Source organism: Clavelina lepadiformis, chromosome 3 (genome assembly GCF_947623445.1).
Source record: "Clavelina lepadiformis chromosome 3, kaClaLepa1.1, whole genome shotgun sequence".
Taxonomy (NCBI): domain Eukaryota; kingdom Metazoa; phylum Chordata; class Ascidiacea; order Aplousobranchia; family Clavelinidae; genus Clavelina; species Clavelina lepadiformis.
In genome coordinates, this window is record NC_135242.1 from 2,197,641 (window position 1) to 2,215,658 (window position 18,018).

The 18,018-nt window shown below is 37.5% G+C and overlaps 3 protein-coding genes across 4 annotated transcripts; 1 reads left to right on the plus strand and 2 right to left on the minus strand.

Moving 5' to 3' along the window:
- Positions 1-2,138: 2,138 nt before the first annotated feature.
- Positions 2,139-5,040, plus strand: LOC143450275 (WD repeat-containing protein 36-like). Its single transcript, XM_076950754.1, has one exon. The coding sequence runs from the start codon at positions 2,212-2,214 to the stop codon at positions 4,930-4,932; it is 2,721 nt and encodes a 906-aa protein (XP_076806869.1). The 5' UTR covers positions 2,139-2,211; the 3' UTR covers positions 4,933-5,040.
- A 1,493-nt stretch (positions 5,041-6,533) lies between these two features.
- On the minus strand, positions 6,534-11,032 carry LOC143449036 (lysosomal cobalamin transport escort protein LMBD1-like). Its single transcript, XM_076949062.1, has 16 exons — positions 10,744-11,032; positions 10,386-10,556; positions 9,984-10,044; positions 9,649-9,743; positions 9,515-9,582; positions 9,313-9,404; positions 9,170-9,243; positions 8,612-8,737; positions 8,086-8,238; positions 7,935-7,999; positions 7,769-7,871; positions 7,504-7,608; positions 7,230-7,373; positions 7,047-7,107; positions 6,874-6,977; positions 6,534-6,773 (listed from the first exon to the last, which is right to left on the minus strand). The coding sequence occupies exons 1-16, from the start codon at positions 10,801-10,803 to the stop codon at positions 6,663-6,665; spliced, it is 1,593 nt and encodes a 530-aa protein (XP_076805177.1). The 5' UTR covers positions 10,804-11,032; the 3' UTR covers positions 6,534-6,662.
- A 1,407-nt stretch (positions 11,033-12,439) lies between these two features.
- Positions 12,440-16,486, minus strand: LOC143450550 (ras-related protein Rab-43-like). 2 transcript variants are annotated; one of them, XM_076951151.1, is made up of 4 exons: positions 14,864-16,486; positions 14,465-14,706; positions 14,003-14,180; positions 12,440-13,832 (listed from the first exon to the last, which is right to left on the minus strand). In XM_076951151.1, exons 2-4 carry the CDS (start codon positions 14,657-14,659, stop codon positions 13,585-13,587), a joined length of 621 nt encoding a protein of 206 aa, XP_076807266.1. In that variant the 5' UTR covers positions 14,660-14,706; positions 14,864-16,486; the 3' UTR covers positions 12,440-13,584. The 2 variants fall into 2 exon arrangements, with proteins under 2 accessions (XP_076807266.1, XP_076807265.1); XM_076951150.1 differs by having other exon boundaries at positions 14,465-16,486.
- Between the last annotated feature and the right edge of the window lie 1,532 nt (positions 16,487-18,018).

The window sequence follows — 18,018 nt, forward strand, 5'->3', positions numbered from 1 at the left end:
TAAGTTTGATTGTTTTTCTTTACTTAGCTTTCATCTTGTTATTTATCCTGTTTTATTCGGTAATCATGCCAAACAAAGATTAGAACTTTTTTAATCATGGTTCTGTTGTTCATGTATCGTTTATGATTTATTGTCGTTTACTCTGCCATGTGCGTTAAGTTCATCGACATCAACTTATGTCAACAAAAATGCTTCAGAAAGCTTAAAACATTTTAATTAAAATGATTACACGTCCATAAATTGCACTTAGCGGAATCATTACTTTTTTATATTGTTCAGCCGTATTTCGCTAATTTAGTAGACTATGTTAACGGTAACTATCCCCACTAAATAACACGCTACCGGTACTCGCGTTATGCTTTTAGCAGAAGTAGCTTGTCAAGGCTGCAAGGCCTGTCTATCGATCGAACATCTATATCAGGGGTTCTTAAAGTATGGGTCGCGACCCAAACATGGGTCGCGGAGGGTCAGAAAATGGGTCGCGACATAGTGACATAGGTGGGTCGCGACATAGGTTAATATAATATAATATAGGTCTATAGGACATTAAAATGGGTCGCGACATAGGTTTGGGTCGTGAGGTGATCATGAAACTCAGATTTGGGTCGCGCTCAAAAAAGTTTAAGAACCGCTGATCTATATTCTATAGTGTTATAGTAGGCCAGGCTTTCGGCCTCTGCTTATAGCATACGAGTGCCTGAATAAAATTCTATAATAGGGAAATATGTCACACTGTAGACCAGAGGTCGGGAACCTATGGCTCGCGAGCCAGATATGGCTCTTTTGATGACGGCATCTGGCTCGCAGATAAATCTAAGCTGGCATTTCTTAGCACAATTGTTACGAATAAAACTTTTCTGTTATTTGTAGTTTTGTAATTTCTGTACCATGCAGCACCAGAAATAGCATTAACAGTAATTAGCATGTTATTAAAGAGTAAATTCAGACATTTACCGTTGTCTAAAATAGTTGGTTTTGCTTAAAAATGCACACGTTAGTTGCATTAAGTGTTGAAAAATATTATATGGCTCTAACGGAAATAAAATTAACAATATGTGGCTTTCATGGCTCTCTTACCCAAAAAGGTTCCCGACCCCTGCTGTAGACTGTGTCAGTATTCGCCGAGATCTCAGGAGAGAGGAAGCACAATTTCGGTGTTCTGAATTCACTGTGCAGTCGTAGCCGTGCACCGTGTATGTTATAGCCCCAATCCTTGTATGGAAAGCTTGTATTATAGCCTAGCACAGGGAGATTTACGCCAAAAAATATAGTTAATATATAGAGTTATACCACGCCAATATGAAAACTAGTTATTTTCCTTTGCAACTATTAGACCCTATCCGAGTTACTGTTTGGGTGGCAAGATTTTTTCAATCGCCTATTACTTAACAATGGCAATTGTTGGCCTACTTTGATTCTTTTTCAAATTACAAACGGTTTAGGAATCGGATTGTAATGATTTTGCTCAGGTGAATAGCATATATATGATATTCTTGATTTGATAAAAAAAAAATATTGAAAATATGTTTCCCAGTTGTTATTTTAAAGCGGTTTGAATCCTATGCACTGGACTTGTTAATTATGACGTCTAGATACGTCAGTACATAATCAGCGAAGTATGCGACATAAAATGCGTAAAAATTTCATGGTATCTGCGGTACATGCGTGTAATATAAGTAATTTTGTTTGTATTTACTGCTTATCTAGTTTTAAACTTTGCTTGTAATGCAAGGAAATATTACATGTGTAACGCACCCCAGATACCATGCAAACTTTTACACATTTCATATCACGTGCTAAGCTGACCATGTAACGTAACCTTATGTCAAATCTTGCCACCCAAAACAAGATGGCAGCTGGAACTTGGAATGAAAATTCGAAATTCTTATTTGAATGAATGGAGCCGATTCTAAGTCGCTGGCTTCACCCTTTTAATAATTTATTATATTGATGTGATGGGTCTCGTTTACTATTTCAGTCATATATCAGGATCGAGTATTGAGGAATTATTATGTCACAATTTCTTTTCTATTACTTCATAACTCTTGACCTTTCATGTTGAAATGCAAAAGTATAAGAGACCCGAAGTGTCACATTGCTGGCTTTATACAATAAAAATGTAATTTGTTTTCAGCTGGAACTTGTAGGTTAATCAAAACAATAGACGCAACTTCCAAACTATCTACCAATTCTTCCTTTTTTACAAAAAAAATGACAACTACTGTTGCTGGCGGTAGCAAGATATTTGATGCTTTTAAAGCATTAGGTCTGCATTCGTCTCATCTTGGCCATGTAACAAGATATCATCAACGTCATGAAGAGAGTTATGTTATCACTGCTGTTGGTGATGTTTTTCACACGTACAACTGTTCAAAATTTGGCCTGTGTCAAGTCAGCAATCGACACGAATCTGACATCGAATGCATTGCAGCCGATGCATTTCTAGTGTACACAGCTTGTGGCAATGTTGTTTACGCATACCAGCATAACAAACATGTGAAACAAACATATCATGGTCATCGTAAACCTGTTCATTTGTTGCTGCCTTTTGGTAAACATTTGATTACAGTTGACCAGTCAAGCAATGTGAGGGTGTGGCACATCGAAAGTGGAGAGGAGTTTCTATCAATTGAGTTTAGTTCCCAGACATTTCATATCACTGCACTGCTTCATCCAAGCACTTACGTTAATAAAGTTCTGTTCGGTAGCAAACAAGGCAAACTACAGCTGTGGAACATCAGTCGTAACAAACTAGTTTATGAATTTAAGGAATCAAAATCTTCCCCTGTGAAGACATTAGAACAAGCCCCAGCAGTCGATGTAGTAGCCATTGGTTATGAAAGCGGCGACATTGTTCTTTATAACTTAAGAATGGATGTTTTAATCATGGAGTTGGTGCAACATTATGGAGCTGTTACTGCGATAAGTTTTCGAACTGATGGAGAGACCATAATGGCCACTGGCACTCTAAGTGGTCATATTTGCCTTTGGGACTTGGAAGAAAAAAGATTGACAAGCTTGTTAGAAGATGCCCATTCCTCACCAGTAGCGGGGTTAACTTTTTTGTCCAATCAAGCTCTACTAATATCCAACTCAGTTGATAATTCTTTGAAAATGTGGGCATTTGACAAAAACAATGGCGATGGTAACTTGCTCAGAGAAAGAGGCGGCCATCGTTCTTCAATAACAAAAGTTCGTTTCTACAAAGACACCTCCATACTCTCCACAGGTAATGATTCCACGTTACGACTTTTCTCGTGCACACATCCCCGCAAAGATAAAAACCTCGGCCAGGCATCGTTGAACAGAAAGAAAGCACGCAAGCAATCAGTGAAGTTGGATGATGGTAAACTTCCTCCTATCGTTGACTTTGCAATTGAATCCGCCAGGGAAGGGCAGTGGGACGGTGTAATTGCCATTCATCACCGCCACCCAATGGCAACTACATGGAACGTCCAAAACGGTCGAATGGGATCTCATAAATTTCTTCACGAAAATACAAGCTTTACAAAAAGCGATAACAGATTCAGAATGCAGAAATGCTTCGTGAGTAGCGTAGCATCCACAGCATGTGGCAACTTTTGTCTGGTAGGGTACAACACTGGTCATTTGGATCTCTACAACATTCAATCAGGAATCAGTCGAGGTCATTATTTTGACCGATCTTTGGGTCAAAAGCTGGCAAAGGCCCACTCGGCTGTTGTAAAGGGAATTGCAATTGATGCATTGAATCAGATGACTATTTCTATTGGTTTGGAGGGAGTTGTGAAATTTTGGAGATTTAAAGAAAAATCATTGATTGAAACAACACGGATCAATGTTACTCCATCTAGTGTTGAGCTTCATCGTGGAAGTGGAATGCTCGCCATCGTCTGTGACGACTTCTCACTTCTTGTCATTGATATTGAAACTCGGAAAATAGTCAGAAGGTTCAGCGGGCATTCAGGGAGAATTAACGACATGACTTGGAGTGCTGATGCTCACTGGATCGTAACGGCAAGCGCAGACTGCACGGTACGGACGTGGGACCTACCGTCTGCCTCGATGGTCGATTGTTTTATGTTAGATAGCGCGGTTACGAGTCTATCGCTCTCACCTACCTCAGACCTTCTCGCAACAACTCACGCCGATGATGTTGGAATTTACTTGTGGTCAAATAAGTCTCTCTACAGCCCCGTCTTCTTGAATGCTCTTCCAAACAGCTACCATCCTGAGGAAGTTGTGGAATTACCAGTTACTCTGCCATCCACTGATGAAGAAGTGGCAGATGTTGAAGACAAAGATGCAGTGGAACCAGACCAGCCAAACGACATGATGAATCAACTTGAAACTGACCTTATTACCCTTTCAAATATGCCTTACTCAAAGTGGGCAAATGTTTTGAAGCTTGATGTCATTCGGCAACGAAATAAACCAAAAGAACCACCCAAGGCACCTGTCAATGCCCCGTTTTTCCTACCTACCTCATCCTCTTTAAATCCTGATTTCTTAGTTGATAATGAAGCCAAGGATCATTCTTCCAAATTAATTACAACGAAACCACTGCAACAGTTTTCACAGTTTGCTCTCACCTTGCTAAATGCTGAAGGAAATTATGGAGAAGTTTTGACCACCCTGAAGAAAATGACACTATCAGCAGTCGATACGGAAATTCGCACTTTGTCACCAGATAATGGGGGTTCAGCCGGTCTATTGGAAACTTTTCTGGATTTCGTTGAACATCACGTTGATTCAAAACGTGATTTTGAACTCATTCAAGCTTATTTTAGTATGTTTTTAACAGTTCACACGGAGACCTTGGCCAATATGACCAACATTGAACACAAACTTTCAGAACTTTCCAGAAAACTTGATCAAGACAGAAGGGAGTTGTCAGAGTTGTTAAACCAAAATATGTGCATTGTTAATTTTATAAAGTCCGCAACTTTGTAGTGACTTTGTCACTGTGTTAAAATTATGACTGTTTGTTGTAATTTATTACTGTGTTGGACTTGGATGTGATCGTTTTATGTAAATAATCCTCCAAAACTTTTTCTTGAACTGCTCCAATGACTACTTTGGTATAGCAGGTCAGGAGTGAAATGTTTAGTTAGAGATAAACCGTATGAAAGTGAAAGCAAATCTACACCAAAATAATCCCACTGCGCAAAGGTTAGTGGCATTAAAATCAAGATTTGTCTACAATTCCGTCACTTTCTGAATATGAGAGCTGAAGTTAGTTTCGGGCCAGTGGTATTGAAACAAAAATTTGAAATGCAAACTAGTGTTTGATACCCAGTGTGTTACCGTGTCAATGTCCTTGGGTAAGGTAATAGCGACGCTTGTTCAGTGGTTCTGATGATCAAGTCCATATTCGGGCGATAAGCTACAGCATAAAATAGAAATTGTAGGCCTATTTACCAATCAGAATTTTCACACAGGCAAGCTCGGTGACCGAGGCTCAAGCGATGAGAATTCGGCAATTCGTGCGAAGACTCAGTCTGAGGATAAAAATTAGATATCAAGTTATCAACCCACGGAATTTCATAACTCAATTTACCGCCTCGTGGCTTGATGCAAACGCTACGTATGAAAACACAAACCGACCGACAATCATTGATCATATGTTTAGGCCATATTGCATTCTGTGACGCAGTCAATGTGTTTTCAACCACACGTTTCGGCTGTTGACAGTAGAGTTTATTTGATGGAAGACGAGAATTGGTGTCCATTGTAAGCGCTAAGAGACGCAATTTTTCTTTGAAGCGTCATGCTATCGTGTACATCAAGTTTTCCCAATAAGCACTAGATCACGGGTTATTTCTTATATGTAGTGGGTGTAGTCGACTTTATAGTTAAATTAGTAATCACAACGTCGGGTTAAGAATCGCAGAACATGGTTCAATGTGAGTCCATCAGCATTAAGCTGAACCGATCGTTTTGAACTTCAAAAAGTTTCAGCGTAAAGTATATCTTCCCAAGTTTGATTTATTTCCAGAACTGCAGCAAGCCCAATTTAAGGTTACTAGGTCAAGCTATGGCTTAATGGCAACAGCAAAAGGAGTAGCCGTACTTCTATAACTTTTAGCAAAATATTCTGACTTTCGAAATCATTTAATAAAAAAGTGGTGGGACCAGCCGGGTTCTATTGGAAATATGTGAAATTTACTTCCATGCCCACCTAATAAATTTTTAATCTTGGTATAAAACCATTATCAGTTGTGTAGGATAATATTTAGAAGTGCAAAAGTTAAAAATATTTACCACACAACAAGTTATACTCAATGGTCCAATACCATTGGTTATGGGTTACCTTAGCCCTGACCAATCTCAGGCAATGTGGTTGGTGGTGTTTTTAGCTGATAAATTACCCTAGTAGCAGCGGGGTCTACCTACCAGTTGTTGACAAGTTTTAACGGTATCGCATAATGCATATACCGGCAAATGCATGAAAACAAGCTCACTCATTGAGGCTAGGGATAGGAAAAGTGAGGTGTGCAAGGACTTTCCTTAATCCGGCGATTGAAATTCCACAACCGTCTAAATTAAACCATGTCAGCAGTCATATATTTTTTCAATGGAACCGTTTAATTATGAAGCCCTGGCAGCAATTAATCAAATATATACAGTTATATCACAGTAAGCAAAGTGCGGTAAGATGCGCATTTTATAAAAACTCAATCTCAAACAAGTCGTTCCTCGCTTCCCGTCAGTTCCATGTAATCCCTCATAAGGAGTTGGGCCACAGTTTTTCTCATCCGACAAACTGCTATTACAGTGCCAGTAATGAAAGCCTGTTACAAAGATATTAATTTAAATTATATTCCTTTTAAAACGTTATCAGGAAATTTTACAAGGAAAATACCAATTATTATATAAAGCTAATGGTCTTACCAGAACGAACAACCATGAACACCAGTAATATGCGACCCCAAAGACCCAAATTCGATAAAACATCTTCGTCTGTTGTTGCATGGTAACAGTCATAATGCACTTATCTGTGTGTACGACATTACTTTAAGTGAAATAATCCTAGATCGAATCGAATTGAGGGTACTGGTGGTTACCTGTTGAAGCATTCGTGGAACAAAGCTCGCTGTCGTCTCTTTCAGTGACATGATCGTGGACCTGTGGAAGTCCATAAAACTAATAATCGTTCAAGCTTTACTGGTTCTACCCTACTCGCTTGTAGTTTAATTGCAGGGAAATAAGAACGTTTTGGAAAGGTCATCTATCCATCCAGTACTCACCAAGTACTTCTGTGTGCCGTATGTGACGTACTGTGGGGCGAGCGAATATGCGAGAACTCCCGAGTAAATGGTGACAACGGCCAGCACGAAAGCGCTGAATACAAGCGCTCTAGATGTTGACCGTCTCGGCCGTAAGTGATGCAACTAAAACAAATACCCCAGTAATATTAGACAAAGCACAAAACACATAGATAATAACGATCCCTGACAACCATAATGCTTCGCGGTGCTCAGTATTTGACTCGTTGCCGGGATGAGAAAGCTCGAATTTTACCTTTAACCAAAACAACCACATTCCCATGTGCTGCATGCCCGATAATGTGCTGATTATGATGTAACAAAGGATCCCTCCAAGTAGGATGTAGTCAAGGGGGTAGGCCTGTGGTGAAACATGATGGTTTTAAACCATTGGCGCAAGTGTAAGTTCTAATGTAGAGATACTGAACCGTCACTACATAATACATATATACTCCACAAACTTCATCAATATGTCAGGAAGAAATACGGTGATGTGCTAACAACACAAAAAACAAAAATACTTCATGACAGAGCTGGAGTAGAATGTCAAATGGGTTGGTAATTGTGGCTTGATCAAGAATATATCCACTGTACATGCCCGTAGACGACAAAAGGCGATTTGAACTGAAAAATATTCTTTTTAGACAACAGATTCAGTGCAGAGAGTTATCAATAAAATTCACTTACTTTGAAATGACAATGACAATCACGATGAGAAGTGAAAGTAAGTAGAGAATGACACCAAAGAAAGCCTAAAATGAAGACAAGTGTCATTTAATTGGCAAAGTTCGTGCATCCTTGTCAAATATTGCCAGCAATCATTGACATTGTGACATACTTGGATGCATCGAAACGGTCCATCGCACTGGCCAATCAATGCGTAGCTCCTATGTCTCATGCTGTCACTTTCCATCTGAAATTTAAGAAGTTGTTGCGAGTATTGCTCCACCTCTCTTCGTTCCGGTTCACTGAGCGGTCTCTCGTGCGCTTTCTGGGTGAAAATGCAGGACTTGACGAAGGTGATCACGTGATGCATTACGCACATTATGTTTATTTTTAATCCGGTAAAAACTAAGTGAAGTTCATACAACAAGAAGCTGAAGAAATGACAAGTAATGTTTGTGACTGAAATTTTTTATACGATTCCTACTCGTTTACAATCCAAACTTTTGGAACTAATGACTGTGAAGTGTTCGTTATATTCGATCGTCCTGCTTAGGTTTATATGCAAATGTACCAGTGCCATCTTTGTATCTTGACCATTATAATCACTCAAGACTCAAGAGAATAATGATTTAGGAAAAGACAAAGTAAAAATGCAGCAAATTTCATAAAGCTTTCAGAAATTTTCAGCTTTTTCTTACCAGATCCGTAAGTTGCTGTAGTTTTTCTGTTATTTCTTCAATTGAGAGATCCATGTGTTGCCTCTGCACTTTATCAATTGGTTTCCCCTTGATTAAGTTAATGGGCAATATTGCCATGCCATAAGCCTGGAACGAAAATGTAACAAACTCAGAAATAGAAAGAAGTGGTTAAGATAGCAGGGACATGTTAATATAACTTATATGTTGAAAAAAGCACAGATCACAACCACAGTAGTACTTTTAAAGATAACACAAAGCAACATTTTTCAAATACATAACGCAATGGTATGAAGGACGCTACGATTTTCGTTTGCTCAAACACAAGTTTGTTTGCTTAGTGGTTGCTTAGTGGTTGTTTGCTTTGTTTGCTTAGTTGTGTTCAGTTCAAACATCTCACAAGATAAGCGAGCCGTTCAAGGACAATAAAACCAATAAATGTGCTGTTCTGTACTTTCACATGAATATTTTTTTATCAGAATTAGCAGATCAAGGAATATGACAACGGTCATCTACTGTCAATACGTACTGATATATTAACCACACACTACTAATACGTACTGTGTAAACAATGCAGCAAATGGCTCCGATAATGCCAAGACAGTTGACCACAAAGTACATTCCGTGTTCCACGGCTGTAAAATTTACTTTCAATGTCTTTAAGAAAAATAATTAATCATAATTTAAATGAAAACTTCACTCACCAGTGGGAAAGCATCCCTCCATTGAAACGTAGTTTATCTGACTGTAAATAGTGCTATTGTGCGAAGGTGTATCACCATTCTGTACCACACCTCTGAAAGTGTATATGCCTGGTCAAAATTATATACATACATAATTGTGTATTCAACTGAATAACCTTTCTAAAACAAAACAAATAAGTTCAACATCTCTTTTGGTTATTACCCAGCTATAAGCAGGAGACAGAGAAAGACGAACGACACTGATGAAAACTGGAATCCGCGAGCAACATTCTAAACAACAAAGGTCACAATAAAGAAGACAAAAAAAAACGTTTTATCAAAATTTATTCTTCCTACAATTTTCTTTGGATGTTTCGCATCTTGAGGTGGATGAGAGAAGTAGGTGAATGGCACAAGTAAAAACATGAACATTAGCATCGCTGCATATAGACCTGAAAAATTAAATACTTGTGTTTCCTTTGATTGTAAATTCAATGTATAACTTCTCTTGTAGTTATTACCTTGGAATTGTGTATATGCAAAATTTGCATCCATACGCCTACTCGATTCAAAAAATCAATTTCGGTACCAAATCGTAATCAGCTCTACAAGATTAATATTTACAACTCCATCAGTTGAACAAGATATATCACAAAATAACGCCATGGGTTACAGTTATTATCGTTACTCACCATTATAACCATAAAATACTGTGGTTTCAACATGATGGATTGTTTCATTGGTAGCCCAGCTCTGTTATGATACATGAACCATTTTAGTAAATACTTCAAGAACATCAAAAAGACCGTAATTCTCATGTTTTCAACAAAAAATTGTGTAAGCAAAGAAACAAATTTTGGCATGATTACTCGCAGTGAAGTTCTTTGTTTATGTACATATGGTAAACAGTTTTTTTTTAAATCAAAATTCCTTAGGTTATTTATTATAAATCGGCGTGCATGTTGGTGGGCCTCGTGTACGTGTGTGCCACACTTCCCACAATGGCCGCAACCCACGTTGTCAAACTCAACAATTTCACTAAAATGATGTCAAAAGCAACTTGCAAACACTCAAAATTATTTCTTCAATGTCACCTTGCGTAATCCAGAATCTTCTTTTGTAGAAGAAAGAAGATAAACATCGATTGGGATTAAAATGACCAATAATGACGAGACAACCACGATTCCGATGGAGACAAAAGCTGCAAGGTAAGTTGAACTTCCTTTGTAATACCAAAAATAAAAGGTGGCCAGAATTAATGCGACCTGTAAAATATACGTTCCACATAAAATCAGCTTAAGCAGAAGCACAAATAAACCATGCTTAGGCAAATTAATTATAATGCAAAACCTGTAATAATTGGTAAAGAAGCCTATGGCACTTTATCATACAACCAAAACGCTGAAAAACAGATCAGTTAATAGGCTACTGCAGCCTAAAATACAAACCTACCAGAGCTGCAGCCGGGAAGGGCAAACTTGCTGCCAGAGTAACGTTCTGTGGTAGAGACATAATTGCTACAATGGCGATACTGGAATGTGCAACTGTCAACTAATTGCTTAGATCTTTTAAGCGATTTTCTTCGGGCGTATTTCAGTATTTACACACCTTTTTTCAAGTCATAATTCAACTAGCATATCAGACCTAGCAACGTATGTTTACGGCAGTGCTTAACAACTAAATCCATCGATTCAGCATCGCATGCTGACCTGGAAACAAAGTTCGTCACGTTTAGTGATTTACCAATGTTGTTATCCTGGCTTTCCATTGCTTTTGGATTGCCATAATATCATCAACATCGAGTTTAGAAGAGTTATTACGTCATAAATTTACCTATATTACCTCATTTCTCATTAAAAATTTGATGCCACAAAATTGAATAGCAACATTTTAACGCTTAAATTAATAAGATTGGTGACTACGTTAGAAAACGGGATTATTATAGAGTCAAACTGCAAAGTTTGGCATAGGCGCACTCAATACAGCTTTCCATGAGCATCATTGGCACACTTTAGTCGCGCTATTTTGCACTTAATGACTTCTATGCACTTAATTTTCAATTGATTTAAAGATTAAATAAGTCAACTGTGTACATTACTACATTTAAGTGCGCACTTTCATAATGAATTCGGAAAGTTTCATTGCGTCTGAGTATTTTTGCGCACTGGCCTTTGCAATATATATTGTAGTCAATAAATTAGACTTCAAAGCTACTTTTCTGTGAGGGGAAATCCCTGCTTCAGATCGTTTTTACTGCGCACTCAAGCTTGTTCCAATTCTTGTCAAAAGACCAGCATTAAAATGCACTCATTAAAATCAATGATGTCTGTGTGTGGGGAGTTGTTTAGTGCTGTGTTTACATCTACCTTTGACATAATATATATGGAATACTTAACATGGCAATCTGGTGTTGCTTCAATATTCAACACCTTTGAAAACAAACTACCTTCAAGTACTCTCAAAAGGGTGGTCGGACGATTCAACCCACGGACGATTCAACCCACGGACGATTCAACCCACGGACGATTCAACCCAGGACGATTCAACCCACGGACGATTCAACCCGCGGACGACTCAACCCGCGGACGATTCAACCCGCGGACCATTCAACCCACGGACGATTCAACCCACGGACGATTCAACCCACGGACGATTCAACCCACGGACGATTCAACCCACGGACGATTCAACCCAGGACGATTCAACCCACGGACGATTCAACCCGCGGACGATTTAACCCGCGGACCATTCAACCCCGGACGATTCAACCCCGGACGATTCAACCCCGGACGATTCAATCCAGGACGATTCAACCCACGGTCGACGATTCAATCCAATCGTCCTGGGTTGAATCGTCCGGGGTTGAATCGTCCGTGGGTTGAATCGACCTGGAACCTCTCAAAAGCAATGCTCTACTGCTTGGTGCCCTGAACCGGTTTGTTTCGCCGTAAATGAGACCATTACAGAACTCACAACATCAATTTTAGATAAAATTGATGTTGCATATAAAATATATCACGTAAGGCTCCATACATAATGCAGCATTCAGTAATAATTGTTAATCACCTATCCTAACAATGACAAATTACACGTACACAACGGATAGAAAGAAATTACGAACTCAACATATCCAGCAGCCTGAAAACCCTTCAAATGGCGTACAGTTTTTAGTATGAAAATAATGCAGCAAGACTTCACAGAATAAATGGCACGAAATAATTGATATGAATAACTTGGTAAGCCACATTAACATTTGAGCATGTGCTAATACAGACTAGAATTTCACTGGCATATTGTGTAAATACAAAAACATTAATGTACGTATTTTTAAAAGAAAACAGTGTGTATCTTGACAGGGAGCATTACCAGTAAGATTTATGAGTATTTTTAACTGTAAAAACCAATGCAAAATAACATGCTTGCAGCAGTATTTGCATGCATGGCAGCCTGAAAAGATTTGAACATAGAAAAGCAAAACATTTGTGTTCAGGATATGATACAATACTTACTACAGACATTCTGTCAGTCAAAATTTTTTGAACGTATTCAAAAGTGACGTGTACAGAGAGAAAAAACAAAATGACTAAAACAAGACGCAACAGCGAAGTAAGAAGTTCTGACACAAAAAAACATAAGCTATAAGAAGTGTTTTACACAATTCGAAACTGAAGTGAAATGACACAGTTTTGAAATCAACACAAACGCAGATTTTAAACGTCCTGATTTTCTTAGGGTTAGTTAAATTGCAAATGCATTTAAAATTGTTTGAATAAAAAATCATAATATTTCACGATATAGTCAATCTGAATACTTTTTTGATGATAAATTTCTTTTACAAAAAACTAAATCTTGACCTTGACACAATTGACTGCACTCTCAACAACTCTAGTGTTAACTTGGCAATCACACCTAAAGCGACACAGACTTTGCACAGTGTTAAATATCTCGCATAGTTATTATCACAAAACTGGGCATGTTTGAACAATAAAGTTATAATTTATAAAACATTTACGTTTTACTACAAATAAAATCAGCAGATTCTTTCAAATTTACAAAGGTCTTTGACTGAAATTGTTATCTTAGTACGAGTTTAGATTGAAATGGTGGTAATGGCAAATAGCTTTGGCAAAATAAAACAAAATAATTACAGCAAACCATGAGAATATATTTAAGGTAGATAAATATACAGTCTTGACATAGATAAGTTGAAAGCAGTACTGCATATATACATTATTCCGAGATAATCTTGTGAAGAATTAATTTGTTGGTTTTAACACAAACATTGATACAATATTAGCAACATGTACTTTTAACTGGTTTTGTTCTGCTCCCCAAACCAAACACTGTATTAGGCTCTTCCTGTAGATTGCTGCTTGAGTGTTTTTCGAGCAACACAGTAGCCAATTTGATGAATGATGCTTCTATGTTAGTATTGTCCTTTGCAGATGTTTCTATGTAATCAACTACGGAGTAATAGCTACCAACTTTTGCACATTCCTCTCGCGAAACCGCACGTTCTTCCGTTAGGTCACATTTATTCCCTACAAAGTATAACGTGAAGATTAGAGTGGATTATTCTGCGTGATTTACACCATTGTGAAACTTCCTAGGCACGTGCTATTTAAAAACGTAAGTAATCCAGAGTAATCCATTTATGTTTGCACAAATATGAATGGTTTTCATCGAAACATATCTGCAGGCTGATATGTACCTATCAATAACTTTGACACGTTTTCTTCGCAAAACTTGGAAACATCATTCATCCACTTTTCAACGTTAAGAAATGTTGATTGTCTCGTTAAATCAAAAGCACACACGACTCCATTTGCACTACGGTAGTAAGATTGGGTTATCGTTCGAAACCTTTCCTGGCCAGCTGTGTCCCACACCTACATAAAAAAAAATAGAAAAACATATGCATGAAAGGAATGTGGAAAAACATAACACACTGTCTAACAGAATTTTAATTCAAGGCTTCAAACTGTCATATTCAAATTTTTGTCGGCCACAACAGTATACTTAAATGGAGTATATACATAACTGTGTAGACAATGTTCAACTTTGTCTTTTCAATCTTAAGTTTAAATACATGAGGCATTGAACTTTTATCATGCACAATTATGTCTGCAATGAAATATAACAAATATTCCTACAATTCAAGCAATTGCGTTACCTGCAGTTTGATTTTCTTGCCATTAACTTCACATGATTTCATGCAAAAATCCACCCCGATTGTGCTTGCTTGAGACTCCACCCAGACCCCACTTTTGAATCTTTGAACTATGCATGTTTTCCCGACACCAGCATCTCCTATCAGTACTATTTTGAATAAGTAATCGTAAGGTTCTGTATCATTGTTTGGGTTCATGTCAAGAGAAGTATGACTCAGTTCTCTTTTCAATGCATTGCTATAGCCTGTCAAAAATGACAATACAAAACAAGTTTATACGTTATATCATTTAAAGGAAGTAACTTTGATAGGTCTCTTATACTTTTACACTCCTGAATGGTAAGGAGTTATGACTTATGAGGTCATAAAAAGAAATTATGACATAATAATTTCTCATTAGACCTGTTCCGAGTTACAGTAGCCTGTGATGGTTACGTCACGAGTCATGAGTTGTTTTTCGAAATGCTTGAATTTTATTCTGAGATCTTGCATTCAATTGTTGACCAGACTTAAATTCTCCTTAATGACGTTCAGATAAATTACCTCGCTTGAACTGGTGTGCCACATATATATAGCGATGTAATGTTTGCAATCTTTCCTTTTTACGTGATCGAATTCACTGGTTAATACAGCGCAATGTAACATGCAGTAAGCTTTTACCGAAGGTGGAAGCCTTCGTGTCTGATAATAAATAAAAATGGGAAAATTATTATTTAGTAATATGTATAGAAAGAATTAAGCAACTAACAGCATAGTCACGCCGTTTGAGAAATGAGAACTCATATCATCGAAGCAGAAGTAAAACAAGTTATCAACCTTCAATCGTCCTCGCTCATATTGTAACAATTACCGCCAGCATACACGGTCATTATGACAGATGAGTTTGTTGTGTAATACTTCACACAAGTAATGCACAAACGCTTTTTATTTGTCATAAGCCAACTTGTTTTGGGTGGCATGACTTTTCTTATTGCCTGTAATTTAATCAACAATAGAAGTTGTCAACCCAAGTTGATTCTTTTTCAAATTGCAAGCGTTTTGGGCATTGGATTGTAGCGTTCGTGATAGCCTAATAATTGCAATAATTTATACAAATTGGCATTTGCATGAGTTTTTGTATTTTTCTCCAGTTTAGATAATGTAATGTTTGCAAAAGCTTCGTATTTCGTGCTAAGCTCTTATTCAAACAAGGAATTCTAACCGACATATTTGACGCAGATTGAAGTATTTCAAATAGTACTGTTTTCACGGCGTAAAGTTTGAAGTGTACTTGATGAAATGTTTGGATGACGTAGATTCGTAGAATAATAGATATTACGTATATATACGTAGCAATGATAAAAATAACATGGCGTTAGCTGATTGGCTGACGTGTATGATATAAAAGGTTAAGCTTGGTTCAAATCGTCCTGGCTGCTCTGGCACGCTGGCGAGTTTCTGCAAGGGCTTGTCTATTCAGGACTTGCTAGTACTTCTCACGGTTTTTAGTTTTGGATCTGTTTTACGTTTTGGCTTATTCAGTATTGAATTCAAGTGATAGTTCTATTCAAATGTGGAATGGTGATGAATTGGTTTCGATGTGACAACTTATTCGGACAATATAACAATTAGACTTTATGTTATTGGTGTTGATTTGAAGAAACATTATTGAGACAACAAACGCAACGGAGTCATAGACAATTAGCTCGGAGTCAAACAGACTAGCCTTGGCCTTAGGCCATCCCCTAAGCTACCATCATACACCACCATTCCCATAGGATCGTAAGGATTTCACTGAGGTAGGTAGCATATGAATTTCGTTACACAAGCAATTAGATTAGGAGAGAAGCTACACAAAGAGTAGATTTTAATTTCAAACTTTTATTGGAGTTAGGTGGCAGTCTAGGCTAATAATTTTGGGTCTCATAGTTTTACACCGCCTTGAAGGCCTGAATGAGAAGGGGTTATAAGGTAATAAAAAAGAAATGACGTATTAAATCCACAATATTCGAAGCTCTTAATTTTTTTTGAGGTACTGTATGAGCTATTCAAAAAAATTCTTGATTAACTATTTCTTTTCAACCCGAATGGTAACGGCCTTATATAACCGATCTATAGTACCTAGCCTAGTATAAAAGCGCACAACGCCACCTATTGAATTATACATTATAACTATCGAACCTATCGAACGCCACCTTCAACGATTCTATGCCAGTAACCCTATAATTTTTGCTTCTTACCTCAAAAGAGGCGTATGTATGTTTTCTGGAATGGAATAAATTTGAATTCATTGTCAGTTTAATAAAAATGCCAGCGTGTTCTTGGCCTGCCTGCAAACATTTCGCTTTCCCAAAAGTTCCGCCAACTACCAAAGCATGCGGCCCTTCACTATTTAGTATTTACAGTCAGCAGGCGCAACTATCAATAAACTATTGTTAACACCAGTCTGTCAAAAATCCGCACTGATCCCAATAAAATATAAAATTAAAGAACGTATATTTGTTGATGAGTATGTGACGTCATTAGCCACGAAAACATTATTCATCTTGCGTCACCCTCATTCAAACACAAAACCCAACATTTCATCAAATTAAGGAACAAATTTAAGGCATTTTGAGAAGAAATGAATTAAAATGCAAAAAAAATTTAATTTTAGTATCAAGTCTGCATTGGAATATTGTATTTCTGAATTGTCTGTATTGGAAGGCTTAATCCGGTAAATTCGGTGTAACGGAGCATTAATCCTACTTTGGGCTGTACAGTGTAATTTTCTTGGTATTTGTTGATTGTTAAGATGGCGAGCTTTAAAACCACAAACATAAACTCTGCATTTCTTTGAATCAAGAAAAATTTTTTCTGGTTCCTGGCAAGTGAGTGTTTAAATGTTATCTGGACTTATATAACTTCACTTTTCTTGCGTTGATCAGCTCGTATGAAATTCTTGAGTCATTGCGCCAGGTACAGGGTTCGCAGGCAAACCTGTTTTGCATGCAAATATCTTGCAAGGAATTCGTCGACGATCACGATACCAAAACCCAGCCAAAAGAAAAGTGGCTTTATCTGGCGTGGTAAAAACACAAAAAAACTAATCTTAGCTCCAAGCATTAAAGCATTAGCCATATTTTGACTACACAACGTTTTGACCGGAGGCCATTTATTTTAAGGGGTATGGCAATTCAAAAAATCTTTTTGGCTAACTATTTCTTTTTAATCCACACGGTTATATAACCAATATAAACGGCCAATAAAATATAAAATTAAAGAACGTATATTTGTTGATGAGTATGTGACGTCATTAGCCACGTAAACATGATTCATCTTACGTCACCCTCATTCAAACACAAAACCCAACATTTCTTTAAGAGATCGAGTTCAAAACAGGCTGAGATTAAATGAATTAACAGGTAAAAATATTTGGTATTTTTAGTATCAAGTCTGCATTGGAATATTGTGTTTTTGTATTGTCCGTATTGGAAGATTTAACTCGGTAAATTCGGTTTAACCGAGCATTAATCCTACTTTGGGCTGTACAGTGTAATTTTCTTTGTATTTGCGGATATTTGGTAAACGTCGCAAAA

What these genes read in the sequence shown, in the direction of transcription:
- LOC143450275 (XM_076950754.1), top strand. Translation starts at nt 2,212, where the DNA reads ATGACAACTACTGTTGCTGGCGGTAGCAAGATATTTGATGCTTTTAAA.
- LOC143449036 (XM_076949062.1), bottom strand. Translation starts at nt 10,803, where the DNA reads ATGTCTCTACCACAGAACGTTACTCTGGCAGCAAGTTTGCCCTTCCCG. An exon ending in CCTTCCCGGCTGCAGCTCTG is followed by an intron (nt 10,557 to 10,743) that starts GTAGGTTTGTAT and finishes TATATTTTACAG; the next exon opens with GTCGCATTAATTCTGGCCAC. An exon ending in TGTCTCCTGCTTATAGCTGG is followed by an intron (nt 9,405 to 9,514) that starts GTAATAACCAAA and finishes ATACACTTTCAG; the next exon opens with AGGTGTGGTACAGAATGGTG.
- LOC143450550 (XM_076951151.1), bottom strand. Translation starts at nt 14,659, where the DNA reads ATGAACCCAAACAATGATACAGAACCTTACGATTACTTATTCAAAATA. An exon ending in GCAAGAAAATCAAACTGCAG is followed by an intron (nt 14,181 to 14,464) that starts GTAACGCAATTG and finishes TTTTTTATGTAG; the next exon opens with GTGTGGGACACAGCTGGCCA. An exon ending in CGTGTCAAAGTTATTGATAG is followed by an intron (nt 13,833 to 14,002) that starts GTACATATCAGC and finishes TATACTTTGTAG; the next exon opens with GGAATAAATGTGACCTAACG.